Genomic DNA, 23,990 nt, shown 5'->3' on the forward strand with positions numbered 1-23,990 from the left:
GCTGGCTAACGACCAAATGTTTGCGCTTTCAATTTTTTTTTGTCCCCTGTTTTTATTTTGGGTGGAAGCACTGAATTCGGGGGCTTGAAACAATAAACGCTTGTTTGTTAGCCAGCGTCGTTTTCCTTTTCCTCACGTCCGCTCCATCGCGCTGTTTTCCTGCTGAACTCACGAACGAACCAACCAAACCCAATGCGTACCCTTCTGCAGTGTATTATATAAATTTCGCGTAAATAACAACAGAATATTGTTACAGTTCTAATTAATGCCACCTGCCTAGAATTTCGTGAATTTTTCATGCTGCCCGTTTCGTTGCAACATGAGCGTGTGTGCGTGCTATTGGGCCACCGGAGAGATTTTAGAGTGGCCTATATAGTTGAAATGACTCCGTGGTTCCTATTTTTCATTTTTTCTCAGACACGTAAAACACGAGAGAAACAACGTCACATTAACTTTGCTAGCAGCGACGACTGCTCAAAAGACGGCTTTGTACCGAGTGGCTTGTGCGTGATAGCAGCTGAAAACCCATAAAGTTCGCCGAGACAACAGTTACCATCACAAAGGGCCGAGTGCGATGCGGACTTGCTGATAAAATTGAATGCACTATTAAGCGCAAGTCAGTTTGACGAGGTTAGGAAATCTCAAGACTAAACATAATGCTTTATTGAAGCATCGACGCGCATTGCACATCGGTTTATGATTAAAATTGGCGCATGAAAACACATTACAATTAGAAATAAGCAATCAATTGAATTTCAGCTTTTTGATTTTGTTCATTTATAGTGACGGCCAAGAACTCGTTACTAAATTAGGTAAGTACATTGTCTCATATGTTTCATTTTAATACACTTTAATTTGGAGATCCTGTACAGCACCCAGGTGCGACGCGAACTGCCCGCTCCCTGTACTACTTCCGTACCGTATGCAATTTCCATTAATTGCCACGCATCTTTTTTTTTTTTTTTCCCTTTTTTCGCGGGGAGCTGGAAGGCAACCTATACATCTACCGTGGAGCGATTCGATCGACTAGCGGTTATATATACACGCGCGGAGTGCCGAGAATGCCTATTTCCGTAAATGAGACCACGCGGACTGATACTGGAAAACCGCCCGCGTCCGCGGCGTGCGGTTTCTAGTCCGAGCGGGGCCGAGTGAAACAACGTGGCTTATGCATTCCAACCCGCCGACCCCCTGGCCCTCACTGGCCTCTCCCAAATCCCATCATGAGGTCACCAAGGTGAGAGGGCGGATGTAGTCCAGTTCCGGGCGCTGATGGCCAAATGGAAACCCCGCAGGCGCTATCGCATAGTTACAGCTAATTGAAACAACGTCCCGACGACCAAGCGCGAAGAACTTCGGATTGCTGCGGACGAGCGAACGTGCGTATATTGGTCGGCCGCTGCATGCCATAGCGCGCGCCGCGGCGGCATAGCGGACCGCGTCGTCTGTGCGGAATGCGCGGCTGCGCATGCGCCGTCGATCGGCTTGCGCGCGGGTCATTCCCCGCCGGCGGCGGCGTCGGAGTATGTCGGTGTGTTTGTTGTCGGGTGGGACTGTCGGAGTCTGCCGTTGTGTACTAAAGCGTGCGGCGATAGAGGATACAAGACGAGCCAAATGGTGAGTACAAACTCGAGCCCAACTCGGCGCGCTCGATGCCAGCGGTCCGCGGCCGCGCTTCGGCCCAGCGGTGGTCGCTTTTTTCCGCGACCTCGTCACAATGGCGGCCTTTCTTGTTCGGTCTAGGCGTGCGGACCAGAGGGAGCGAGCGCTCGGGGCATGGCATGCGCGCGTTCGACGTCCAGCTTCCTCGCAGTTTTGAAATATGTGAGCGTCTTCCACGCGCTCGATGTGGTTGTTGAATCTTGTGCGATGGAGCGCGTTGAGGAAGCCATGTGGGGTCCCGCTGCAACTTCTCGAGTGAGGCGTTGGCCTCGGCGTGCCTGGCTTCGCAAGGAACGACTTTCGTACCTTTCGTGCCGAACTGAAGCCTGAGCGAGCGTTGCTTGACGCTACTTCCTGGAAAGCGGCTTGGTCGCTGCGGCGGTAAAATTTGCGCGAGTGAAAGTCGCAACTGGAACTGGGAAGACATGCAGTAACGGTCCGAGATAAAGATCAACATTTGCACGCGCTGCACGCAACTGATCGTGACGTGTGATGCGGAATGAAACAGGATTGTTGCACTTGTTTGTTGTGGTTAGCGTCTGTCAGTACGGCGAACGTTCAAAAAACGTCAGACAAAAAATTGCTGAAGGGCCACCGAACGTTGATAGGAGCGTTTAATTTCTTCTTACGGGCTGCTTGCTGGCGATCAAGTCGGGAACTCGGAACAAAGATTGAGCGAATCTCGAAAGCGTGACGGCGGGTGTGGAGGCGTCTGACAAAGACAGCTGACGGCGCTCCGATAGCTGGCGTGTATGAAGCTTGCGCTCTCGTGGCTTCGCAAACGCGGTCGTTGGCACGGGCATTTTACGCGGATCCCTCAATTAGGCTAATATGAGGGGCCACAGAAACGAGGTTCCGTTTCTCCACCCCCTCACCAAGCACGTCGCGCGCCGAGTGGTTAACATGCGTTCGTGTCACGCGATGGCTCGGAGTGCGTGCTTTCTCGGTGCAGGATAGTGTTTGCTATGCTCATTGTGCCGACGCGCGCTGTTGGATTTGCTATTTCGAGCAGAAGGGCACATTACATTAAGGGTTGCGCCGTTCTTACGGTGGTAGATCACTCGCTTTCTGCTTCCACTAGTTTGCTGCAGTAAAGTGAAGCCGCATGACATACGTCACACCCACGGCGTTGGCTTGGTAATAATGTTGTTCGGAGTTGGAGTGGAATTTCTGCCAAAAAGACGTGCTGGAAACTACAAAAGCACGTGTTACTGTTACTGTGTAGCAATCCACGCCGTCCTTAAATACTCGCACACGCAATGCATGAATGCGAGACAGAACCGGAACGGCGTTAAGTTGGGCGCACAACGAATGCACGCCTCTAATGGTCTTGGAGACATCACTCCTGACATTTATTGCTGTCTGTCTCTGATGCTTGCGTAACTGTTGTGCTTCCTTTTCTTACCATAGAATTCTAGCATGAAATTTTGTTCTCGCACGTAGAAACGTGAACAGAAGCTTAAAGAAAAATTCTGTCTTATGCTTAGTAGTTTGGGTCAGAATATCATAATATTATCGAACGGTGGAATCGACAGAATGCATGCTATCGCTTAAGGCTGCTTGCTTTCATTGACGTTTTTAGTCACTGGTATTGTCATAATTGAGCTTCAGACTGATTTGAAAGTAAGCTTTACGGTCAAAGCTTGATACTTTGTATAGCTTAAGCACATACAAGCGCTGTAAGGGAAGGTCTTTCACTGTACATTGCCTGGTAGTTACAATAACAATAATAGCCTTACTTATTTAAGAATATAAGATCATCAGGCGACAATATCTGGATCTTTAGCCAGTTATGGATCCATGCAGTAATACAAAGGAGAATGAACGATTCAGACACAGGTACAAGAGTTTTTGTTGTACATTGACAAACTGTGGGCAAAAAAAAAAACAAAAAACATGTAAGGCAGTGGTTGGTCAGCAAGTAACCCATTGTAGCGATTACAAGTTTGCCTTAACCCCGGCATTTCGGTTATTTATCTGCTTGTCAAAATCAATGTTTATAAAGGAATTTGTGGTCAAAATACGTGTCATTGCATACTCGACGATCTGTATAAGTGGGTAGGTATGTGTGTGAAGACTCCAGCTTGGGGAACTCGCAATTTATTCCTTCACATGAAAAACGATATGCTGTGCGATTCTAGCACTATTTTAGTCTGATCTCAAGTTATCTTTTCATAGGTGTCCAATGCAGTATGAAGATCTCCGACAGTATTCATGCATTTTGTGTATTTGTATAGTAGTGTTGCCATATGTTCAACTTGCCATTTGAGCATTATATAAAAGGATATTCCAGGGCTGCATTCCCGTGGAGAAGGAATGCAGAAACACGTGCGTCCGCTTTTGGGTGCATGTTAAGGAACACCTGCTTGTCAGAATGAATTTACGAGCTCCCTCCCCACTGTGCAGTCTCTCATAGCCAAATGGTGGGTGTGGAATGTAAAACACAATAACTTAATTGATAATTTACATACAGGGTTGGCATTTGATCATCCAGAATGATGTGCACTGTATTCGTTGTCGAAAACTGGTAACTAAATTTCGTCTTTGTTGTGCAGGCTCATTGATTCTTTAGAACTGTAAACCTTTCTAGATTTCTGTAGCACGTAGCCTAGTGCGGAAGCACACAGTGTTCTGGGCATGCTGATGCTGCTTCTCAAACTTTGTTGTAAAACTTCACTTTGTAAAGGCTGTGTTGTGGCTTCATTAACATGCAGGCTGGCCCAGGCATTATAAACTGGGTGGGAGTGTGATGCTGGCACTATGACTGAATTAATTCTAGCGCCAGACCTGCAATGAAATATTAAATGCAATAAACCATGGCTGTGTTGGAGCTGGAGGAAAACGAACATTAAAAATTTAACTGCTCGAAGATGGCCTCAAACTCCCTCGGGAGACACGTGACACAGAAACACTTGGTGCGCAAGGTAGGCCCTTCTTAAAATTTAAAATATTGCCAAGACCACTGGCAGCTTTTTTATGTACACTGCATAATTTTCTCGGTGCATGTCGCTCTGTGTGAAGGTGGCCATTCCTCTGCTGCCCTGCAGTTCACGCTTTGACCAACCCGGCGCGATATTCGGATCATTAAGGAGTTTGAGAAATAGGGGACCCAGAGCTGGGAGGATGCTATCAGCCAGGCATATGGGTTTTTGGGGGCTCAAGGCCGATTGAGGGCGCTAATTCTGAAACTCCCTGTAACAAGCTTTCCGTGAGATTTTTGCAAGATTTGTTGGTCAGCAAGTAACCCATTGTACTGATTAAAAGTTTGCTTTAACCCTAGAAAGCCCAACATATAATTTTTGCTATGGTGAGTTTGGTGCTTCGAAATTAACATTTAAGCAGGGAAACAATCGAAAGCCCATAGTACTGTTTTTGATAAGCTGGGAGCGAGTTTCGCGGTGTGGATAGTTCAGCAGAACAATAACTTAATAATTACTGTACTAATTACCTGCCTTGGTGGCTTAGTGTCTTTGGTGTTGTGCTAAGCCCGAGAGCCCGAGATCAAATCCTTGCTATATTGGCCATGTTTAGATGGGGGCAAAATGCAAAAAAAAAAAAAAAAAAAAAAACGTGTATGGTTCATTGGGTGCATGTTAAAGAACCCCAGGTGGCTAAAATTAATCCGGCGTCTACCGCTCATATTATCGTGCCTCATAATCATATCATGGCTTTGGCATGGGAAATCCCAGAATTTTTTTATTTACTATACTATTTATTTTTGCTCAAGTAACATATCTTTTTTTTGTGTGCGTGGGTATACTCTTTATGGCCAGAAATGAACGCGGCTTTAATTTTCTTGATTTGGAATGGTGTTTGTGCTTGGCATGTTGAAGTGGGGCCATTTATGTGGGCTTGTCTCTACGCCAATTCTTGACGGGTGGTCAGATAAGGGGTCATGGTTGTTGCAGGCCTTATCAGCAGGGTAAGGATAGTTAAATACAAAGTTGTAAAATTATGTGTTCCAAACTCGTTGACGAACTCCTCTGAGAGGTCTTAAAAGGTCAACGTGGAGGCAGACAACTTAATAAAGGACATAAAAAATATTTGTGTGTTGCGTTAACTGTTCTGTATCATAAAACAAAAGCTTGTGGTAGTAGACACCGAGGTCCAGTGGCATAGCCAGGGAGGTGGTGGTGTACATGTTCTACCCGCTCGTTCTCCCTATCCCAGGTCACGTTGGTGACCCCCCCCCCCCCCACACACACACACAAAAAAAAGAAGAAAAAACAAAATTGGGGCTACACCACTGCTTGTCGAACTGAATGTGTCCAAGGTACGAACTCGAGGATTGACAAAAGCCCGAAGAAATTCTTCAGTGTACGTTTCACGTCACCTTCACATATGTGTACGCCACTTTGACCACCTGATTTATTGTTTGTCAGCTCAAGTGTTTCACTGAATTTTGTGTATTAGTTGTGCACTGACATGACAAAACTCTTGGCATCACAAAAGAGAAAAACACTTGTTAGTAATAAGCTTGAGTGAGTGAGAAAATAAGCAAAGAAAGGCAGAGAGGCCTACCAGAGCCAGCTCACTATCTTCCTACTCTCTGCACTTGTGGTAGGGGAAAAGGAAAGAGGAATGTGGATGATGACAGAAAAGAGAGATCCATAAAGTTAGATCCATAAGCCTGTGGCATTGCTGAAGGCATAAATGTAGTTGGGTATTATTGAATCTTCTGAAGAGTCTTTTAATGACAGGCTGTTGGATATTTTTGCTGAGGCCAGCCACCCAAATGAAAGTGAGACACCAGACTTTAACTGTAGGCTCTCGTAGCTGACAACACCATTTGTGTTTTATTTCTGCAGTCCGTACAAGGGAAATGCCAGAAACATGGACAAAAAGCTTGTGTTATAATAGACATTGGTTCATGGTAGGTCTTAGTGACGCCCTGGTTGCTATCAGCCCTCGCCACCCGCTCACCACTCTACTCTCCTATACTCTCCATGCGTTCGGCGGCTGAAAATGATTGCTCGTTTATCATGTGGGCTCAGGGCCTATTGCCCATGAGTATTTCCTCTATATTTTTATGACTGGGTTTCAAGAATGTAATGCCACGTTTCCTTTTGATCTTTTTCGTTCTTCCATGGCCTTATTGCCAGGGTGAAGCTGCAGATGAGGATGTAACTTGACAATGATGACATGGTGCTGTCATCAGTATAGCTTAAATTAAAATATGGATAAATGGATGGACATTGTGAACTCAATTTAGAGATATTAATTGCCATTGCTGTAAAAAAGTGCTGGTATTTCTAAGTGTGCCAGAAAAAAAGACTGTTGTAGTCGCCCTTACATGTCTAGTGCAGGTACAAAATAAGAAAGGGCTTTGTGGTGTGGTGATGGAGAGCTGCAGTAAGCAACTGCATCATATCAAACACCTGCATGCTGATCCCAGTGGCTGGTGTGCAGAGACTATGTAGAATTGTACATAAAGTCCCCTAGGTGCCTCAGCATATTCCTAACTTCACTGTCTGTACTAAGAACCCATTTCTGAGTGTCACCAGATTTATCAAGATGATTATTTGCTTGTGTAAAGCACTGTAGTGGGACGATATCCTTGTGGGTCTGGAGAATAAGGGAAGTACCGCAGAACTAGGCAACATGCCAGAAACTGTTAATTAATCTTAAAACAAAAGGCGAGGATAACTTTAGAACAAGGAAAACAGACAAGGCTGTAGGCTATGAGATATTGCATCCCGTTGAACCTGCAAATTCTGTTTTACTGTGTGCAAATACCAACAACAGTGATAGTACTAACTTAAAACAGTGATGATAGCGCTTTGCAGAAACTCGGATAGTGGAAACAAACATGGCTTTGGCAATAAAAAATACAGACACTCTTCCTAACTCACCCTCTGTCCTCCTCTAGATAGTGGTCATTTATGGTGAGAGGGTCAGGCGAGGATGTGCCAGAATGACTTACAGGGCAGAACAAAATTCTGCCATCTCTTACAGTATTGTTACACTTTTTCAATTGGTGGATAAAATGCCCAAAGCATTTCTTAAGTTGATGTGGAGCTCAGCAGCTCATCATCACTGCCCTTATTGCATATCTGCATCGACCTTGAAGGAAACAATGCTATGTCACCATGGAGAGTAGAATTTTTCAAGCAGGGTGGTTTCATTCATAAACATTTACAAGAACCTTTTCACAGATTGCATTCGACATTTCACTGTCTCCCGAGGCCTGTGCCAATGGTGCACATTTTGTTACGCACACTGCTGCACCAAGAGCTGAAAAAATGACTGAAATTGTGTCACACTGCATGCATCAGAACAGTTCTTGCTCGAGAAATTGTTTCCAAACATTGGAAACTGATGGCCTCTTAAGATCACTGGCGCTGTGCTGGGCATTTTCTTTAATCTCAGAGGTAATGTGAAGATGTCGCCTCAGAGATTGGGTAGTGCACATGGGCTTTCCCAGGCTGTCATACTTGCAAGGAGAGAGTGTTGTGTAGTCAAGTCTATTGAGAAAAGCTCTTTAATGGACTTTAGTCGTAAGAGTTCGTACTCCTGCCATGTGTGGGTGCAGCTTGGAGCAAGGCAGAAAACAATGCTTTGCAGCACTTCTTGTGCCATTTGGGCAAATTTATTTCATGGAAAAGTGTTAGTTGAGATACTATTAGCCCAAAACTTTCTTAACTTGGCATACAGACATAGTTGACGTTGATCAGAAAGCATTCATGACTGCTTTAGTTCCACTGGCACGAGCGGCTGGACTTCGCAGGAGAATTAAAACTGTGGAGGCTTTAGTACTTTTGCTGCCACATTACAAAAAGTGTGTCAATTCCCTATACATCTACAAAAATTTTAACTTTTTCTTTAGAGCATATCAACCAAAGGTTGACTTGAAAATTCGTGCCACGTAGATATTTCTGAACACAGAGGCAACTCAAAATGCCAACTTCTTGTTCTTGCATGTGAAACCATGGCTGGATTCAAAGTAACAATTTCAGTTTAGACGCGTTCCTGTTTCAAGCGCACCGTTTGTGGCGACTGCGATTTTCACATATTGTAAGCACCTATAGTGGAAGATTGATGGCATAGGCTTAGTCAGCCCACTTGTGTGAAAACAAAAACAAACTAGAAACTCAAAATGACCCCATTATTCTTTAAAAAAGAGCAGGACTGGTTCCCTGTCCATGCCACATGTGCGATCTCGCAGAGACGTTCAGAACCTTTGAGCATTGAAAAATCATGCAAACTTTTGGGCTAACGGCACATTTGCCACACCTGTGACATCGCACATGCGGAATCTTGCAATGTGAAACGGGCTAGGCACAACAGAACGAAAACGTTAGAGTGTGGGAGCTGTGTGCATGTGCCGAATACTGTGAACTTCTTTTTTTTTTCATGAGCCCATAAGTGTAGAACATGCGCCTTTTGTGAAACTTGAACTGCACGGCAAACTTTTTTTCCACAGCTACCACTGTGAAAGGAATGATGAAAAAATTTAGTGCAGCTGACTGGTCGCTCTGGCTTGCTGCCGCTGTACTTATTCTCGCCGATACTGTATTTTATGGCGCTAGCACCTAGCGACATTATGGTTCTCAAGGAGCCACCGGAAGTCAGCCTCAGGCAACCGGAAGTTGACGTGTCTTCAAAACGTGAGAATAATAAAAACCCACCTAGAAGGAGGTAATGGTTCAAGTTAAGAGTTGCATACGATAGATATGATATTGGATATCATTATGATGATTAACTATCATCATCAGCAATGGCTTGAGTGTCGTCTTCCACAGCTCGCTCGTTGGCGCCTCTCGGTGCAACTGTGCGAACGCGCTCGTGCCACTTCTTACGCGTTCGTTGTCATCGTCTTCTTCCATAGCTGGCTCCGTTGCCGCTCATCATTCCAGTGTAGGATTTCATTTCTCTTCTGTCGTCGTAATGGGGTATGAGCCATTGCTTAAGGGGGTATGTTCGTGTCCTAATGCACCGGCAAGGCACGCATTAGGACACGTCGTCAGTTGCTCCTCTGGGTGTGGTAGAAGGACGTGTGTTGACCTAAGGTCTAGGGGCTGGCATCATTAAAGATGCTTAACCGGAACATTAAGGCCGAGGTTGAACCGTGCCCAGCGTTGATCAATAGTGAAAGCAGAGCATAGGAGGAGAAGAGGTGCAGAGAGAGATAGAGCGAGAGCGAGAGAAATAAAGAAAAAATGAACTTTCTTGGCGAGGCGGGATTCGAACCTGGGTACCCACGGTCCAAAGGCGAGCGTCATAACACTGGGCTATACACTCAATTTTTTTTTTTTTTTAGCATGGTATTTATTACCATGAATGAAATGTTGTATTTACAGGAACTATTTACAATAATATGAGCACCAGGTGGACATAACTAATCAAACGTCAACGAGCAGTCCATATGAAGATAACGTCACACACAGCAACACAGTCCTTCACAGCAAAAACTTGCAAGGGGAAGTCAGCCGGCTTGGTATCCACTTTTGGGCTATATACCCATGCTTCCAGAACATGCATTTATGGGAACCATATGGTTGCATTGTACCGACGATTGCAACACAACTTGCTATGAGCGAGAGAAAGAGAAAATGAGAGTGAGAGAGAGAAAGAAGGGAGAGAGAGAAAAAGAAGGCAATTTAAACTTTCTTGGCAAGGCAGGATTTCAACCCGGGTACTCACGGTCCGAAGGCGAGCGTCATACCCACTATGCTATACACCCACACTTGCAGAGCTCCACTGTTTCATCAGATTTCACAGGCGTGTAACTGGCTTATTTTTTTTTCTGTTGCTGACATTGGCTGTCTGTTTATTCTTCTGTTGCATATAATAAGTTGTGTTCTGTTGTATATCATGACTATGATCTATCTTACTTAAATCCTTAGGCAACAAATAGCAATCATGCTGACTGACTGTTCATGCTCCAGTAATAATAATAATAATGCACCAATAATAAATATAATGTGCAACCAGGCTGCTCAAAAATATAAATTTATCTGTGCAAAAATGAAATTGTACTTGCTCCTAAAATTGATCCATAATGACCTTTGGGCTGTCCCACTGCGAACCCATGACATGAACCTTCTTTGTGGGTTTGTTCAAGGAGCAATAATTAAAGAATCATTTTTTGAATCAGACCTTTTTAACATGTTGTTTTGTGAGTTCAGCAATATTTGCCACTTGTGCAGTAGTTTCCGCCAGGGTTGATGTCCTGAGTCATCATTCACAGAGTCTGTTCACTCACCTTGTTTGTAAATCAGGAAAACACTTCTGGATAAGTCAAAGTGCAGGTGCTTGACCAGTGCCCCCAGCACTTGCTGCTTTGAGCTATTTGCTGCTGATAAATCTTGAAGATAACAGTGCATCACCCTTGTAGTTGTGCGTGGTATTCATGGCAAGATTATTTTCACTCTCCTCTGGTGAACAAATGTGTTAACATGAAAATTCGTTATTACTTAATTTTAGTGAAAGTTAGCATAACCTAACTAAAAAAAGTAGACGGAACTCTTAGAAATCCCCTTGTATGTTTCTTTCATTGAAGTACAACAAAGACTTTAGCCCACCCTCATCTTGTGTCAAAGTTGAAAGATTTCCATTATAGCGTCGTACATTTTCACACTAGTTGTTTCTCAACTTTTCCAACTATCATTCAAGGGAGGTACAGCTTTGCCAGTTGTGCCAAAGTGCTACATTTGTGAATTGCTGCGCTAAAACTGTAAGAATGCCTCGTATTGTACCCGAGCTGCTCGAAAACACGGATAATGGCCACCATGCGTTCATGTTCAGGCCAGTTTCCGAGCAAAGTGGCAGCTTCGTTGATAGTCTAGGTGTTTGTCTACTTCATCTGCAGGATATAGGGAGTCGCTGCAGCCGTCGAGTGTCGATTGTGCAAGTCCAGCCTATGTATCGGTGCATTTACATAAGAGTTGTAGGACAGTCCTTTCATTCCTGCATCATGCTGCCATTGTTGTCATCTTTGCTGTGCTATTGTTGCATACAAATCGGGGAGTTTATACAGGGTTGCCTGAGTTTCACACGGGAGTTGGGAGCTTTGGAGGTAGTCGAAAGAGTTACAACTATTGCAGTGATCAAGTTCAGTGTCGCAGAATCACAAGTATGCCAATTTTTTGTTGTGCAGGGAAGCTGACTCTGCAGTCTCGCATAGGACCCAGTGATACTGCAGTGTGACGCCTTCTGGTTTCTGATGTAGCAGCATTAACCCATCGCGGTCATCCTTCGAAAGGACAGATGGTGAGGAGAAGAGGCGTGTATTGGTTTCCATTTGAAATATGTGCTGCTTTAGTGGCAACATTTTGCACAATGATGATTAGGGGATCTAAATGTTCAGATGCTGCGGTAATAAATAAACCCTACATGACCAGACATTTTTTGACTTGGCTCTACAGACAAGACATTCAAAGTTCAGGCGAATTATTTAATGCAGAAAGTAATATGGCATAGCTCTCTCTGCAGTAGGTCACTTCTATTTTCTCACCAGGCTTAGATTTAACTGGCAGTTGATCAGAATGTCGTCAGTATGTCTACTTGTCACACATTGACATCAGCTTGCCTTCAGGTAATAATAAAACAGTGGCTTGCGATTGTTCATTTAAACGAAACATCTACATTGGTGCCTCCCATTGAAAGCGTGAATACTGTCACAAACTACTCGCACTGCCTGCCCATCAAACAGGAGTTCCTTGAGAAAAATTCAAATGAACTGCTTACAATAATTAAGGAATTAAGGTGGGTCTACTCTTTTGCATGATGTACCATCTCCTTGTAATGCACCTGCAGGTGTTGCTAAGATGATCGAATGAGGCACCTGTGACTAACTTTGCACGGATATCTGCTACATGCTTGACAATGTACACAAGAACAGCTTCCGAGAGTACTACACTGCTGATGCAGAACGTTAGAGCTGTGCCATGCTGCAAAGGATTCCTCATGACTTGTTAGCCAGTCATTTTAGTGCCGCACTCACTCTTATATTGTGCTCAAACACGATAGCTGAATTGGCTCCTGTGTTTGACACGTATGAGCACTTGTTTTCAGCTGTTTTACAGTGGCATGACACTCCTGCCTCGCAAGGGGGTTCTCGGAATATGAGGCATATGCTGTTGAAAAAAGCATTGAGCCCTTAATTTTCTGGAGGATGCATTCTTGAGACTGGTCTGTCCTTTTATGTATATCAGCTGGCCTTTCTTGTATCCAGTGCATTCTGTATGTTTTGTTTCGTAAATAGGAAAGAGTGCGCCGCGATGTCTGATGTTAAAATTGATAAATATGCACATATATACCACAGTAAATTGTAACAGTGATAAAACCAATTGTAATTGTTGACCGTAAATAGAAAAACGTTGCTCTGGCTGACTATACTGCCTTTTCTTTTGGTGTATGGGTGAACGAAAAGGTGGATAGCGCTAAAAAGATAGCCTTACTCCCAATTTCATTAGGCTGTAAAAAGAAAGCTCCAATAAATTTAGACCGTTGCAGAAGAAATAAATGCCAAAAAACGCCCTCCGATTTTGCCTCGAAGTCAATTCTGAAAACGCCGAACTCTATAAGACACATGCCTCTTGCCAAAAAAGATGGTTATGATGCGGCAAGCAACGCAAATACAATAGTGTACAATGAACACTCATAGGTCATAGTTGTAATGGCATGTTGCCATTATAACTAGGCCAGGCAGGAGTGCCTGGTCATTTTGAAAACTGCTGTTCGGATTTCATTGTAACACATTTGCAACGGTAATAGGAAGGTTGTGTGCATAGTTGGCCTGTGAAGTTGTGGTGTGTCATTAATGTCATTATGTTAAGCAAAATCTTCACTTGCAGAGTCGGTTATTTCTAGTGATTGCTGTTCTGTGCTAGTATATTCTAAGTCACTACTATCTAGATACCATATTTTGGATGGCGTAGCATTGAAGCATCACAGTGCAAATTGTGCAAATATTGAAGTTCAGGTTCAGCTAGAGGCTGGCTTTGTGGCCCATTGCTGATGCTGATGCTGTTGCAAACCTCCAGTGTATTAGGGAATGTAATACAACTTGCTACCAGAAATTTCTGTGAGAATGATGTTCAATGCTTTATAAAATGTGGATAGCATTCCAAACAAGACGGAACGTCGCAGAAAAATGGAGGCTTGAAGTCATGAACAGTGGTCGAACAAGAAATGGAGCAAACATTGAAATATTATTCCGGAGCCCTCCACTACGGCGTGCCTCATAATCAGAACTGGTTTTGGCATGTAAAACCCCAGAAAGAAGAAGAAACATTGAAATATTAGCTGCAGTGACATTCCTTGGTTGGCCGCTGTTGATAGTTGGGGGGGGGGGGGCTTCACATAATTTACCAGTACGGCTACTGCTTACACTTTATTCTCACGTGTGTTGCTTGTTGTGGGGCACTCATCAATGCTTTGTCTCCTGCTTTCATTCACCTCTGCTGTGCACTAAAACAAGCTGTAGCTTCTCAATCTGCAATATTATCTCTGTCTAATGCTCATACCTGCACTCTTGTTATGGCCAATTTCTGAGCTGACTCAGCATTAATAAGTGTAAATGAATGGAACACAAGCAAGCCAATGTACTGATGACCTGGCCTTTCAAATTGCAGCATCCGCAGGAGCAAGATGACCGGTAGCAGTGAAGACCCCATGGGTCGGCTGTGACGATGGTGTGGAGTGTGCTGCTCATAGGCGTGCTTGTGGGCCAGGCCTGGGCGGCGCACTATGTGTCAGCTGATGACTGTGACTGGCGCACAGGGCAGCCCTCCTCTGAGGTGGCCTTGCGGTGTCGTCTGCAAGCCCTTCGCACTGGCCCTGACAGCACAAACTTCAGCCTCATCCAGCCAGACCACACAACTAGCCTCACAGTGTTGTGCAGTGCCCTCTTCACTGAGAGCCACCTGGGCAATGGGACATTCAACAGCTTGCGTTCCTTGCGTGCTCTACACCTGGAGCAGTGCAAGATATCCGAGGTGCCCGAGAGAGCGTTTGCCGGGCTGACTGAGTTGCGAAACTTGACTGTGCGGACTTACAATGGGGACTGGGGGGCACTGTCCTTGGCGCTGGCGCCACAGGCATTGGAGGGGCTTAGCCTGCTGCAGCGGCTGGACCTCGGTCACAACAACATGGTGGCATTGCCACCAACGGGACTGTGCATTCTGCGGCAGCTACGCTCGCTCAACCTGACGCACAACGCTCTTGAGACAGTGGCTGGACTGGGCTGCCTTGGTGCCCTAGCAGAGTTGGACATGTCACACAACCGGCTGCGTCAACTGGACGATGGGATTCTGGCCGCCCTGGGAAGTCTGCGCTCGCTACGGCTGCGCCATAACCGGCTGGACCGGCTGGCACCAGCTGCCCTCACAGGCTTGGCCCAGCTGCAGCTGCTGGACCTTTCGCACAACCAGCTCAGTGGAGGGCTACCCCCAGGCCTGCTTGGTGGTACAGATCTGCGGGAGCTCTACCTGCAGAACAACACACTCAGCCTTCTATCACCGCGTACATTTTCTGGCCTGGAGCAGCTTGTCATCTTGAACTTGAGCCGTAATCATCTGTCCAGTGATGGCATCACACACGACACATTTGCAGACCTCATTCGCCTTGTCATTCTTGACCTTAGCCGCAACCAGCTGAGGCAAGTGAACGGAAGCACATTCCAGTCCCAGTATAGCCTGCAAATTTTGCATCTGGAGCATAACTTGATTGAAAATGTCGATGACAATGCTTTCTCCTCACTGTACAACCTTCACACACTTATGTTGAGTGACAACAGGCTGAGCCATCTTAGTGTTTTCACCCTCAATGGCCTCTACGTGCTTATCAACTTGGCTCTGGACCACAATCGACTGGAGAACATTCATTTAGATGGTTTTCGCAACTGCAGCAGCTTACAAGACTTGCAGTTGTCATCAAACAGGTTGTCAAACATTCCTGACGCACTCCAATATTTGCATTACCTCATCAGCCTTGACTTATCAGACAACCGTATCGCAAGTGTATCTAATGCCACCTTGTCTGGAATGCCAAACCTGCACATTTTACGTTTGGCTGGGAACCGTATAGGCAACATGACCAAAGGCACCTTTCAGTCTCTGCATTCACTCCGAAGACTTGACTTATCCAACAACCAGATAGCTAGCCTGGAACACGGCATCTTTGATGATGCCTCAGCCCTGAATGTGATTTTACTTAATGACAATCTCCTTGAAGACATCAATGGGCTTTTTATGAACTTGGCACATTTGAGACTGCTCAATGTCTCGTGCAACAGTATTGCATGGTTTGACTATGCTCTTGTGCCTCGTCAACTCAAGCACTTGGACATTCACCACAATGCTATTGAGGCTTTAGGCAACTACTATGAGTTGGAGGACAAGATGCATCTCAAGATACTTGATGCATCTAGTAATCACATTCGTGAAATCAATGCCGGTTCCTTTCCAAATCAAATTGAAGTAATCAACCTTAGCAACAACCGCATCAGCATTATTCATCCCTTTACATTCATGATAAAGCATAACCTCACCAAGGTAAACCTTACCCAGAATCGTCTGCAGAACCTGGACATCAATGCATTCCGCCTGAAACCTACTAAGTCAGCCTTGCCAGAGTTCTGGATAGCCGAAAACATTTACTTCTGTGATTGCAGCATGGAGTGGCTGCAGAGAATCAACAGCCTGGATGGTCAATATCCACAAGTGATGGACCTAGCCAAAGTTGTTTGCCAGATGCCATTTGGCCGGCGCCGACCTCGCTTGTTACTCACCGAAGCCAATTCGTCCGATTTTCTGTGCAAGTACAAAAGCCACTGTTTTGCACTGTGCCACTGTTGCGAGTTTGATGCCTGCGACTGTGAGATGGTCTGTCCTGAAAACTGCACCTGTTACTCAGACCAGACATGGAACAGCAACATTGTAGACTGCAGCTTCACTGCCCACAGCACCGTTCCCGGGCGCATCCCAATGGATGTGACTGAACTGTACTTAGACGGAAATGACATGACTCACCTGTCAAGTCACAGTTTCATCGGCCGCAAGAACCTACGGGCCCTGTACCTCAACAACAGCAACATCCAGAGCCTCCACAACCGCACCTTCAACGGTCTTGTGGGCTTGCAGGCGCTACACCTCGACCACAACAAGATCACCACGCTGCAGGGCTACGAGTTTGAGAACCTGACCAGCCTGCGTGAGCTGCACCTTTCGCACAATCGACTCTCGAGCCTCAGCAACCGGACGTTCGCGGCGCTGCGGTCGCTCGAGGTGTTGCGGCTGGACAACAACTACCTGCTCGAGTTCCCGGTGTGGCAACTGCGGACCAATGCGTTGCTGCGCCACGTGCAGCTGGGTCACAACCCGTGGTCTTGCGGCTGCGCCTTCCTGAGCCGTTTCCAGGCGTGGGCCCGCGGCAGCCCGCTGCGGGACGCGGCCTCGGTGCGTTGCGGCCGGCGAGGCCCCTTCCTGCTCGAGTTCGACGCCTCGTCGTGTGGAGGCGCCAACGGCACGGGCTGGGCCGAGGCGCCGGCGGCCGATGCGCAGCCGGCGCACCCGCTACCGCCAGGCCTGGTGCCGCTGCTGATCGCGGCGCCCTCGGCGGTGGTCCTCCTCCTGTTGGGTGCCGTCCTTGCGGCCTGCTACCGGCGCCAGCTGAAGCTGTGGCTGCACAGCCGCTGTGGCCTGCGTCTCTTCGACCGTGCCTCCGAGTCACCCGAGCGCCTGTTTGACGCCTTCGTCGCGTACTGCCCCAAGGACGAGCCGTTCGTGTCCCAGGTCCTGGCCGCCGAGCTGGAAAGCTGTAGCGGCGGCGGCAAGCGACGCCCGCTGCGCCTCTGCCTGCGTCACCGCGACCTGGCCGTGCCGGGCTGCGTCGCGGAGGCGGCCGTCGTCGAGGCGGTGCAGTGCAGCCACCGGACAGTCGTGGTCGTTTCGGAACAGTTCCTGCGTAGCGAGTGGTGCCGCTTCGAGCTGAAGGCAGCGCAGGCGAGCAGCGCGCGTAGGCTTATCGCCGTCCTGCTGGACGACGGCGATCAGGACCAGTGGGACGTCGAGGCGCGCCAGTGCCTTCGCGCCGCGCTCCTCCTGCGCTGGGGCGAGCGCAGGTTTTGGCAGAAGCTGCGTTACGCGCTGCCGGACCCGCAGAGGGGTCCCCCCCAGCGCGGCGGCGCCCCCGAGCCGGCGATGCGCGCCAACGCCGTCAAGCTGGTTTGAACTGACGTGTGCGCGGTGTAGTCTTCTCTTTGCCTTAGGGTCGATTTCTACGTTCCTAAAGTCTCCAATCCACTGTTTCAGTGCCGCGGCCTTTTCGGGGACGGGAGGGGCAACGTGTGTGTGTGGCAGAGCCACCGAGACGCGCACCAAAGTGGCCTAAGACCGATTGTACATAGAGCCGCTGCGGATCTACTTTTGTACAGATGCCTTTTGTTTTTGTCTTGTTTTTCGGCGGTAGCAGGTCCCCGCGTGGACTGACGTCATTAAGCCGTAGTGGTGTAGAGTACAAAGTAGTCGCCTTCTGTCTAGGAGGTATGCTTTGGTGGGTCACCGGACGTCCTGCTAGCATTGAGTCTGTGATATATTAATAAAAGACGTGTCGCCAGTGTAGACGATCACCAGCCTGTGGCCTCGTTTACATGGCATCGATGGCAGCGATGTCGACGCCGTGGAGAGAGACCGTGCTCATCTTGAGCAGAGTAAGTATAGCTGACATGGAGAGAGGAAATAACTCGGAAAGAGGGCGTTGCGCAACACGTTTGTTTGACGCCAAACGAACCGGCGCAACATGTGATCGGCACATCAGGGCATGCGGTAGGATTTCGTACTTCCGCTTGATTTGCAGGCCATTGGTAGAGCTACGGCATGGTAGGGTCGGCGAAAAACTAATGGGAAAGCAATCTCGGTCAATGACGAGAACCTTGTTTGGGAGAGAGAAATAGCCCCCTGTCCGGAGTATCAAACGTCTGAATATGCCCTAGAGTAGTGGCCTCTTGTTGGTTCTTTTGAAGCGTCTTTCATTCGGTTCATTCGAATAACAATGAACGGTCGCATTTGCGGTTCAAATAGGGCAGCGCTCGGAATTGTTACGATTAAAAAAAAAAAAAAAAGTCATTTTGGCTTTTGGGCAGTGGCTGCTACGCTCTGCCGCAGTTATCGCCGTAATCGGGCCGTCTGGCGTGGTGGATAAGAAAACGAGGACAGAAAACAATTATGGTTCCGGGTAAGAAGTAAACGCAAATGGTCGAGCGCTATCGGTGTAGCGTCGCCAGCGTGCACTCGAGTGTTAGGCGAGCTTTAGCACTGATATTCGTTTCAGAGCGCTGTAGCAGCGCTACAAGAGTAGCTACAACTAAGCGTTAATTACTCCATGCATGCGCGGCTTTATTAATAAGGAGGTTAAATGCCCGCGCTCATACCCGGTTCTTCGCCAACTGTGACGTTGAAGCTGTTCATCTGTTTCGTAGATATATGCCGGGGCGCTCTGAAACAAACCCTGATATGGCCATTACCCCTGCAACGCGGTGACAAGAGCAGCCGTGCGCAGTCGGATAGGTCTACCGTCTAGTGCACTTAACTATACTGCAGTGTATGACTACAGTGACCAGTTGCTCTCTGTTTTGAGCATGAAAGAAGTAATCGCGCGCAACTTGGCGCTTCAGAAGCTCCTAGTTTTCACAAAGTTCAATCTTTTTCACTATATAGCGTTCGTAACGCATGTAAGCGCGAGGTCCTTCTTAGCACATTTTCGGAACTTCAAGGTGGTGGCGTAGTCAGGAGGTGGCATACAGGGCATATGTCCCCTTCCAAAATTTTGGCTGCAGTAAGCAAGCTTCCGAGCCCCCCTCCCGAAAAAAAAAAAAAAAAAAAAAATCGGCCGCCGGCAGTGTCATCAGTCTTTCGTTATAGAGTCTTTTCTGGTATTGGTATTGTAGAAGGGTGACTTATTAGGAATACAGCTCAAGTGATTTTTTAAAGGCAAAGTGTTTCTTTGCTAGTTACCACCGCTTTTCCCGTATGTGGTATGCTTCTAGCCTCTCGTGGGTCAGTGCGAAAGATTACCTCTGTAAGTATGTGCGCCGACCAGGGGGGCGGAGTAGGGGCCTTGTGTAAATCATTCCCACTCCATTCCGGGGAGTGGAGGCCCCGTTATTTCACAATTTCGAGGAGCTCAAAAGGAGTGGGAGTTGGACGATTCCCACTCTTGGAGTGGATGCGCTGATTCATTCCATTACTCCAATTCAAGTAAATTGCAAGTACTTGCGCTTGCGTGGCTGGTAACTGATATATATATATATATATTTAAAGTCCTAACAGCGTTACAAATAACGTTACGTACTTAATTTTCGCACAAGAACAAAACCGTACGATTTGTTATCTCTACACGTTACCTGCAATTACTCCAAATATCGATCTACTGTCCTTTTTTTTTTTTTTTTTACAGCCTTTCAGGGAACCATTGCACGAACACTCGAATGGTGAAGCACATGCCTGGTCGACACAGTACCAATACTTATGGAGCATTATTTCACGAACATGCATGCAGTTAAGATGAGTACTTATCCGTAAAGTTTAGTTATACCTGAAAATTGTATTGACATGCTCATGAAATGGCGCCAAGAAACATTTCTTAGCGGTCCCATCTTGCGAATCCCCTCCCTATTCCTTGCATGAAAATAAGCGGAGAGACGGAGCAAAGACTCTAGGCTTCTTCGAAATAATACCGAAAAACGGGTTAGGAATGATCAGGAATTTCATAAGCGAAAATTCGCTTCGTCAGGTTTACGCAATTTCGCTTCAATTTAGGATTAAGCCTGTTCTTTTCACCTCAAACCTGACTCCAATTTCAGACAGCGTGGTGCACTGATTTGGCAAATATTAACTTACAGCTGCCCGCTCGTAACCGCTGAAGTTAGTTTCACATAAGCTGCACACGTGCCATGACCACACGGCACGCTGCGACACAAGCTTCTAAACAGAATCCACCATATCCACAATCTGCAATTCTTCTGAAACTATTTTTATTCGAGTAATGCAATGTACAAAATAATATTGCGCAGTTATGGATTCCGTACATCCAGCTATAGATTATTTTGTCACTTTGATGACTAACGTAAACGAATCGCATTGATATTGTCACACACCCAGTGAACGAGGCGCCAACGCCGGGCCAAATTCCAAAGCCGACTTATCAGCTTCCGAAAATAACCCCACGAAAGAAAGGACAATTAGTAAGGGGCCCTCTGGTGCGCCAGCGAACGCCGGTTGTGGTCCAAAGACCGAGTCAGAGCCCAGAGTTGTGAAAACACAACAAAATATATTCTTCAAACAAGGCAGCTACATACACACGTGCACGCTTCGGCTAGACATATCACAATACAATTCTGATGGGTATTAAGAAAACACTGGGAAATAATTAACGACACGCACTAAGAGTCCAATACGTATAGTGCAGAATGAATAGGAACACAAGTGTCCAATCGTATTCACCCGTGCTGGTATTGAACCGGACGATCTCGGCATAACTCGAGGCAAATCTCGAAGAAACTTCTTCCGGAAATGCAGACGCTCGATGAACTCGTCGATTAGCTTGCCGGGGAATCCCCTTCCGCAGACGGTCGGTCTTCACGTCACATCTCTTCACCGACGCGGTCTGATCCCTCTTCCGATTCCCGCACGGCATTTTTATTGCCTTCGCCGGTGGATCTGGAACCTTCCTATCGGAGCCGTGATCCCGTAGCATTAACAAAGCCTGGGAATCTTCTAGTCAATTCTCGCATTTCCAGCCGTGACCGTCGGAGCGTCGTCGAGGAGGGTGGTGACTCATCCGTTAGCGCGTGCTCAGGCTTCTCCCTCTCTCTCAACTCGCAGTTTGTGTCGGGGTCTGAGACGGTGTTTCGGCGCGCGCGCGCTCTCTCTCGTTACCGCCGCCTTCGCGTGTCTTGTAGCTTCTAGACGCCGTTGATCGCGTCGGCTGTCTGTGGCGTAGGCGCTCTGTTCCTGTCCAAGTTGCCGCGGGGCCGTCTTGTTTCCTTGCTGGCTTGAGTGATGCGTGGCGCGCGCTTCGATTATGCGCTCTTTGTGACAATTGTTTTAAGACAATCTTTTGTTTCACATTTAGTCGCATATTAACGAGCACCACTTTTTCCAGGACACCTCTCTGACCGTCTGTTATTGCTTCTGGATACTCGACAGTGCGAGAAAAGACATGGCGCGCGTTTGAAATCACAATGGACTCACGCAGGTTGCAAATTTTGTGAAGTCGTCTTTTTTTTTTTTGGCCTGCACCTTTGCGCCGTAAAGCATACTTTCGCTAAACAGAATCTTTCTTCACAACCAAAAGTTGCTGCCTTTAAATGCACTTAAACATTGTAGCGCAGGTAGGCTTCCGGGTCTTCCGAAGCATCGAATGTGTAAAATATCGTGTTGCATTCACGTGTAGGTGATACTGAAAGCGCCAGTATTGAGCAAAACTTTAGAAATGTTATAACTCAGCCAAGTCTGTGTATTCTAATTGGCAATTTTACCGGTCTTGTAGCCTCGCTTAAAGTCAACATTTAGTGCTTCAGGATTATGTGCCCATTCCATTCCGGCTCCATTCCGGAATCCCGAGCTCCCAATCCATTCCATCTGCCCGATTGGTGCCAAAATTACCTTCCTTTCCGGGTGTTCAAAAATATGGAATGATTCCGGCATTATTGCTATCTGGAGTTTTCGCAACTCTGGCACCAATCCCTAAGATAGATCCGGTACCGGTCGTATCAGCAGTATCAGTGGTACCACCGTGCGGTACCGGTGCTTCTCGTGGTATCGGCACCGGTGGTAAGTTGAGTGTTTCGTATTCTTCCCTCGTGACATGCTAGTGTTTTGAGACGTTGTCGTTGGGACGTTCCGCCTCTGGTTGAAGACGCTGTCGTATGAGACGCTGCGAGCATCTCGCAATAAATTATATAGTTCATGCACCGCATTCTCTATCCCTAGCTCGCTCAGGCAGACTCGGGAAGTCGTCTTCCAACTTTCCATGCAAAAGCATCAAATGACTCATTGAGCGAAAAAAAAAAAGCCGGCATCTGTAGCAGCCAAACAGCACCAAAATTTCCATTGGCTGCGACGCCACGTTACGAGCGCGCCTCGGCAGAGCTGAGAGGGCGAAACGGAACACCTGCTGCAGAGGTCGCGTGCCAGGTGGTGCGTAAGGGGAGAGGGCATCGCCGTGACGCCACGTCACTAGCGGTCCGTTTTTCACTCCTATACTGGGCTTAGCAGCTGCGCGCGCCTGCCGGCCTTTAAACCTTGAAAACAGGTCCGATACTTTTAAGTGTCCGCCAAGTGCATAAATGCCCTCGTTAGGTGAGCTAATTTGTTGCGTTTTTAAAACTAGGTGCTGATGGGGGCAGGTTTAAATTTAGATCCTCAAGCTTATTAAAAAGTTGGTTATGGCCAGTGCCTAAAGTCAGGGGGTCTCAGACTCCCCACCAGTATTGACAAAGGATCTGAGATCCCCCTAGCTAGACTTCCCCGCGATACCAAGAGAAGGGAAGCGCAGTCGAGGACGGCAGAAAACTATGTGGGGTGATGAAGTTAAGAAATTGCAGGCGCAAGTTGGAATCAGCTAGCCCAAGACAGAGGTAATTGGAGATCACAGGGAGAGGCCTTCGTCCTGCAGTGGACATAAATGTAGGCTGATGATGATGAGGATGATGACAAAGTCTCCGTCGCACCAGACCGTCGAGACTGTTCATAAACGCTAGCTTTGTCCTTGGTGTCATCATTACTATAAAATAGTGGTATCGCGAATACGTTAGAAGTGCCCACACTTCGTTTCACTGTGAGCTGTTTTACGTCACATACCGTCGAGCACACTGGCAGGCCGTGGGAATCGCTTGTTTCAGGTCTACTCCATAAGTAAATTATGCAAAATAAAAAAGAAATAAACACTTTAAAGATTATTTCGCCCGTTTGTATAAAACGATCTGTAAAACAAGCTATCGGCCGCTTTTTCGCTCTCCCTGTTTATTTCCCTCTCCACCTTTGCTCAAATCACTAGAGACCCCCTTTCGATGGAGCCAGACTTTAAGCACTGGTTATGACAAAATAAAGCATACCATAAGTGATTATCTGGCACGACCAAAGCAGCCATACTTAACATACGTACGTGGATGTAGAGCATATAGTGCTGTTTCACGTGTGGGATATTTGGAAATTTATTGCAAAAGAAGTAACACCATCCAAGTTAAATACAAAATGACACCTTGAGTGGGTCCGTTTCGGACACATATGCAATGTACGGAACAGCGACATTTTGTCTTATTTGCGGAGTTAAACGTGGTGTTGTGTTTTTTTTTTCTTGAATTTGAGCGCTTTTGTCTTTGC

General features: G+C 46.9%; 1 protein-coding gene across 2 annotated transcripts; it reads left to right on the forward strand.

Annotated features, from left to right (window-relative positions):
• The first annotated feature begins 1,249 nt into the window (after positions 1-1,249).
• LOC119461454 (toll-like receptor Tollo) lies at positions 1,250-18,236 on the forward strand. 2 transcript variants are annotated; one of them, XM_049672655.1, is made up of 3 exons: positions 1,250-1,379; positions 11,762-11,874; positions 14,241-18,236. In XM_049672655.1, exon 3 carries the CDS (start codon positions 14,298-14,300, stop codon positions 17,835-17,837), a length of 3,540 nt encoding a protein of 1,179 aa, XP_049528612.1. In that variant the 5' UTR covers positions 1,250-1,379; positions 11,762-11,874; positions 14,241-14,297; the 3' UTR covers positions 17,838-18,236. The 2 variants fall into 2 exon arrangements, with proteins under 2 accessions (XP_049528612.1, XP_037578701.1); XM_037722773.2 differs by lacking the exon at positions 1,250-1,379 and adding an exon at positions 1,463-1,617.
• The last annotated feature ends 5,754 nt before the right edge of the window (positions 18,237-23,990 follow it).

This window comes from Dermacentor silvarum, chromosome 8 (genome assembly GCF_013339745.2).
Source record: "Dermacentor silvarum isolate Dsil-2018 chromosome 8, BIME_Dsil_1.4, whole genome shotgun sequence".
Classification (NCBI taxonomy): Eukaryota; Metazoa; Arthropoda; class Arachnida; order Ixodida; family Ixodidae; genus Dermacentor; species Dermacentor silvarum.

What these genes read in the sequence shown, in the direction of transcription:
- LOC119461454 (XM_049672655.1), top strand. Translation starts at nt 14,298, where the DNA reads ATGGTGTGGAGTGTGCTGCTCATAGGCGTGCTTGTGGGCCAGGCCTGG.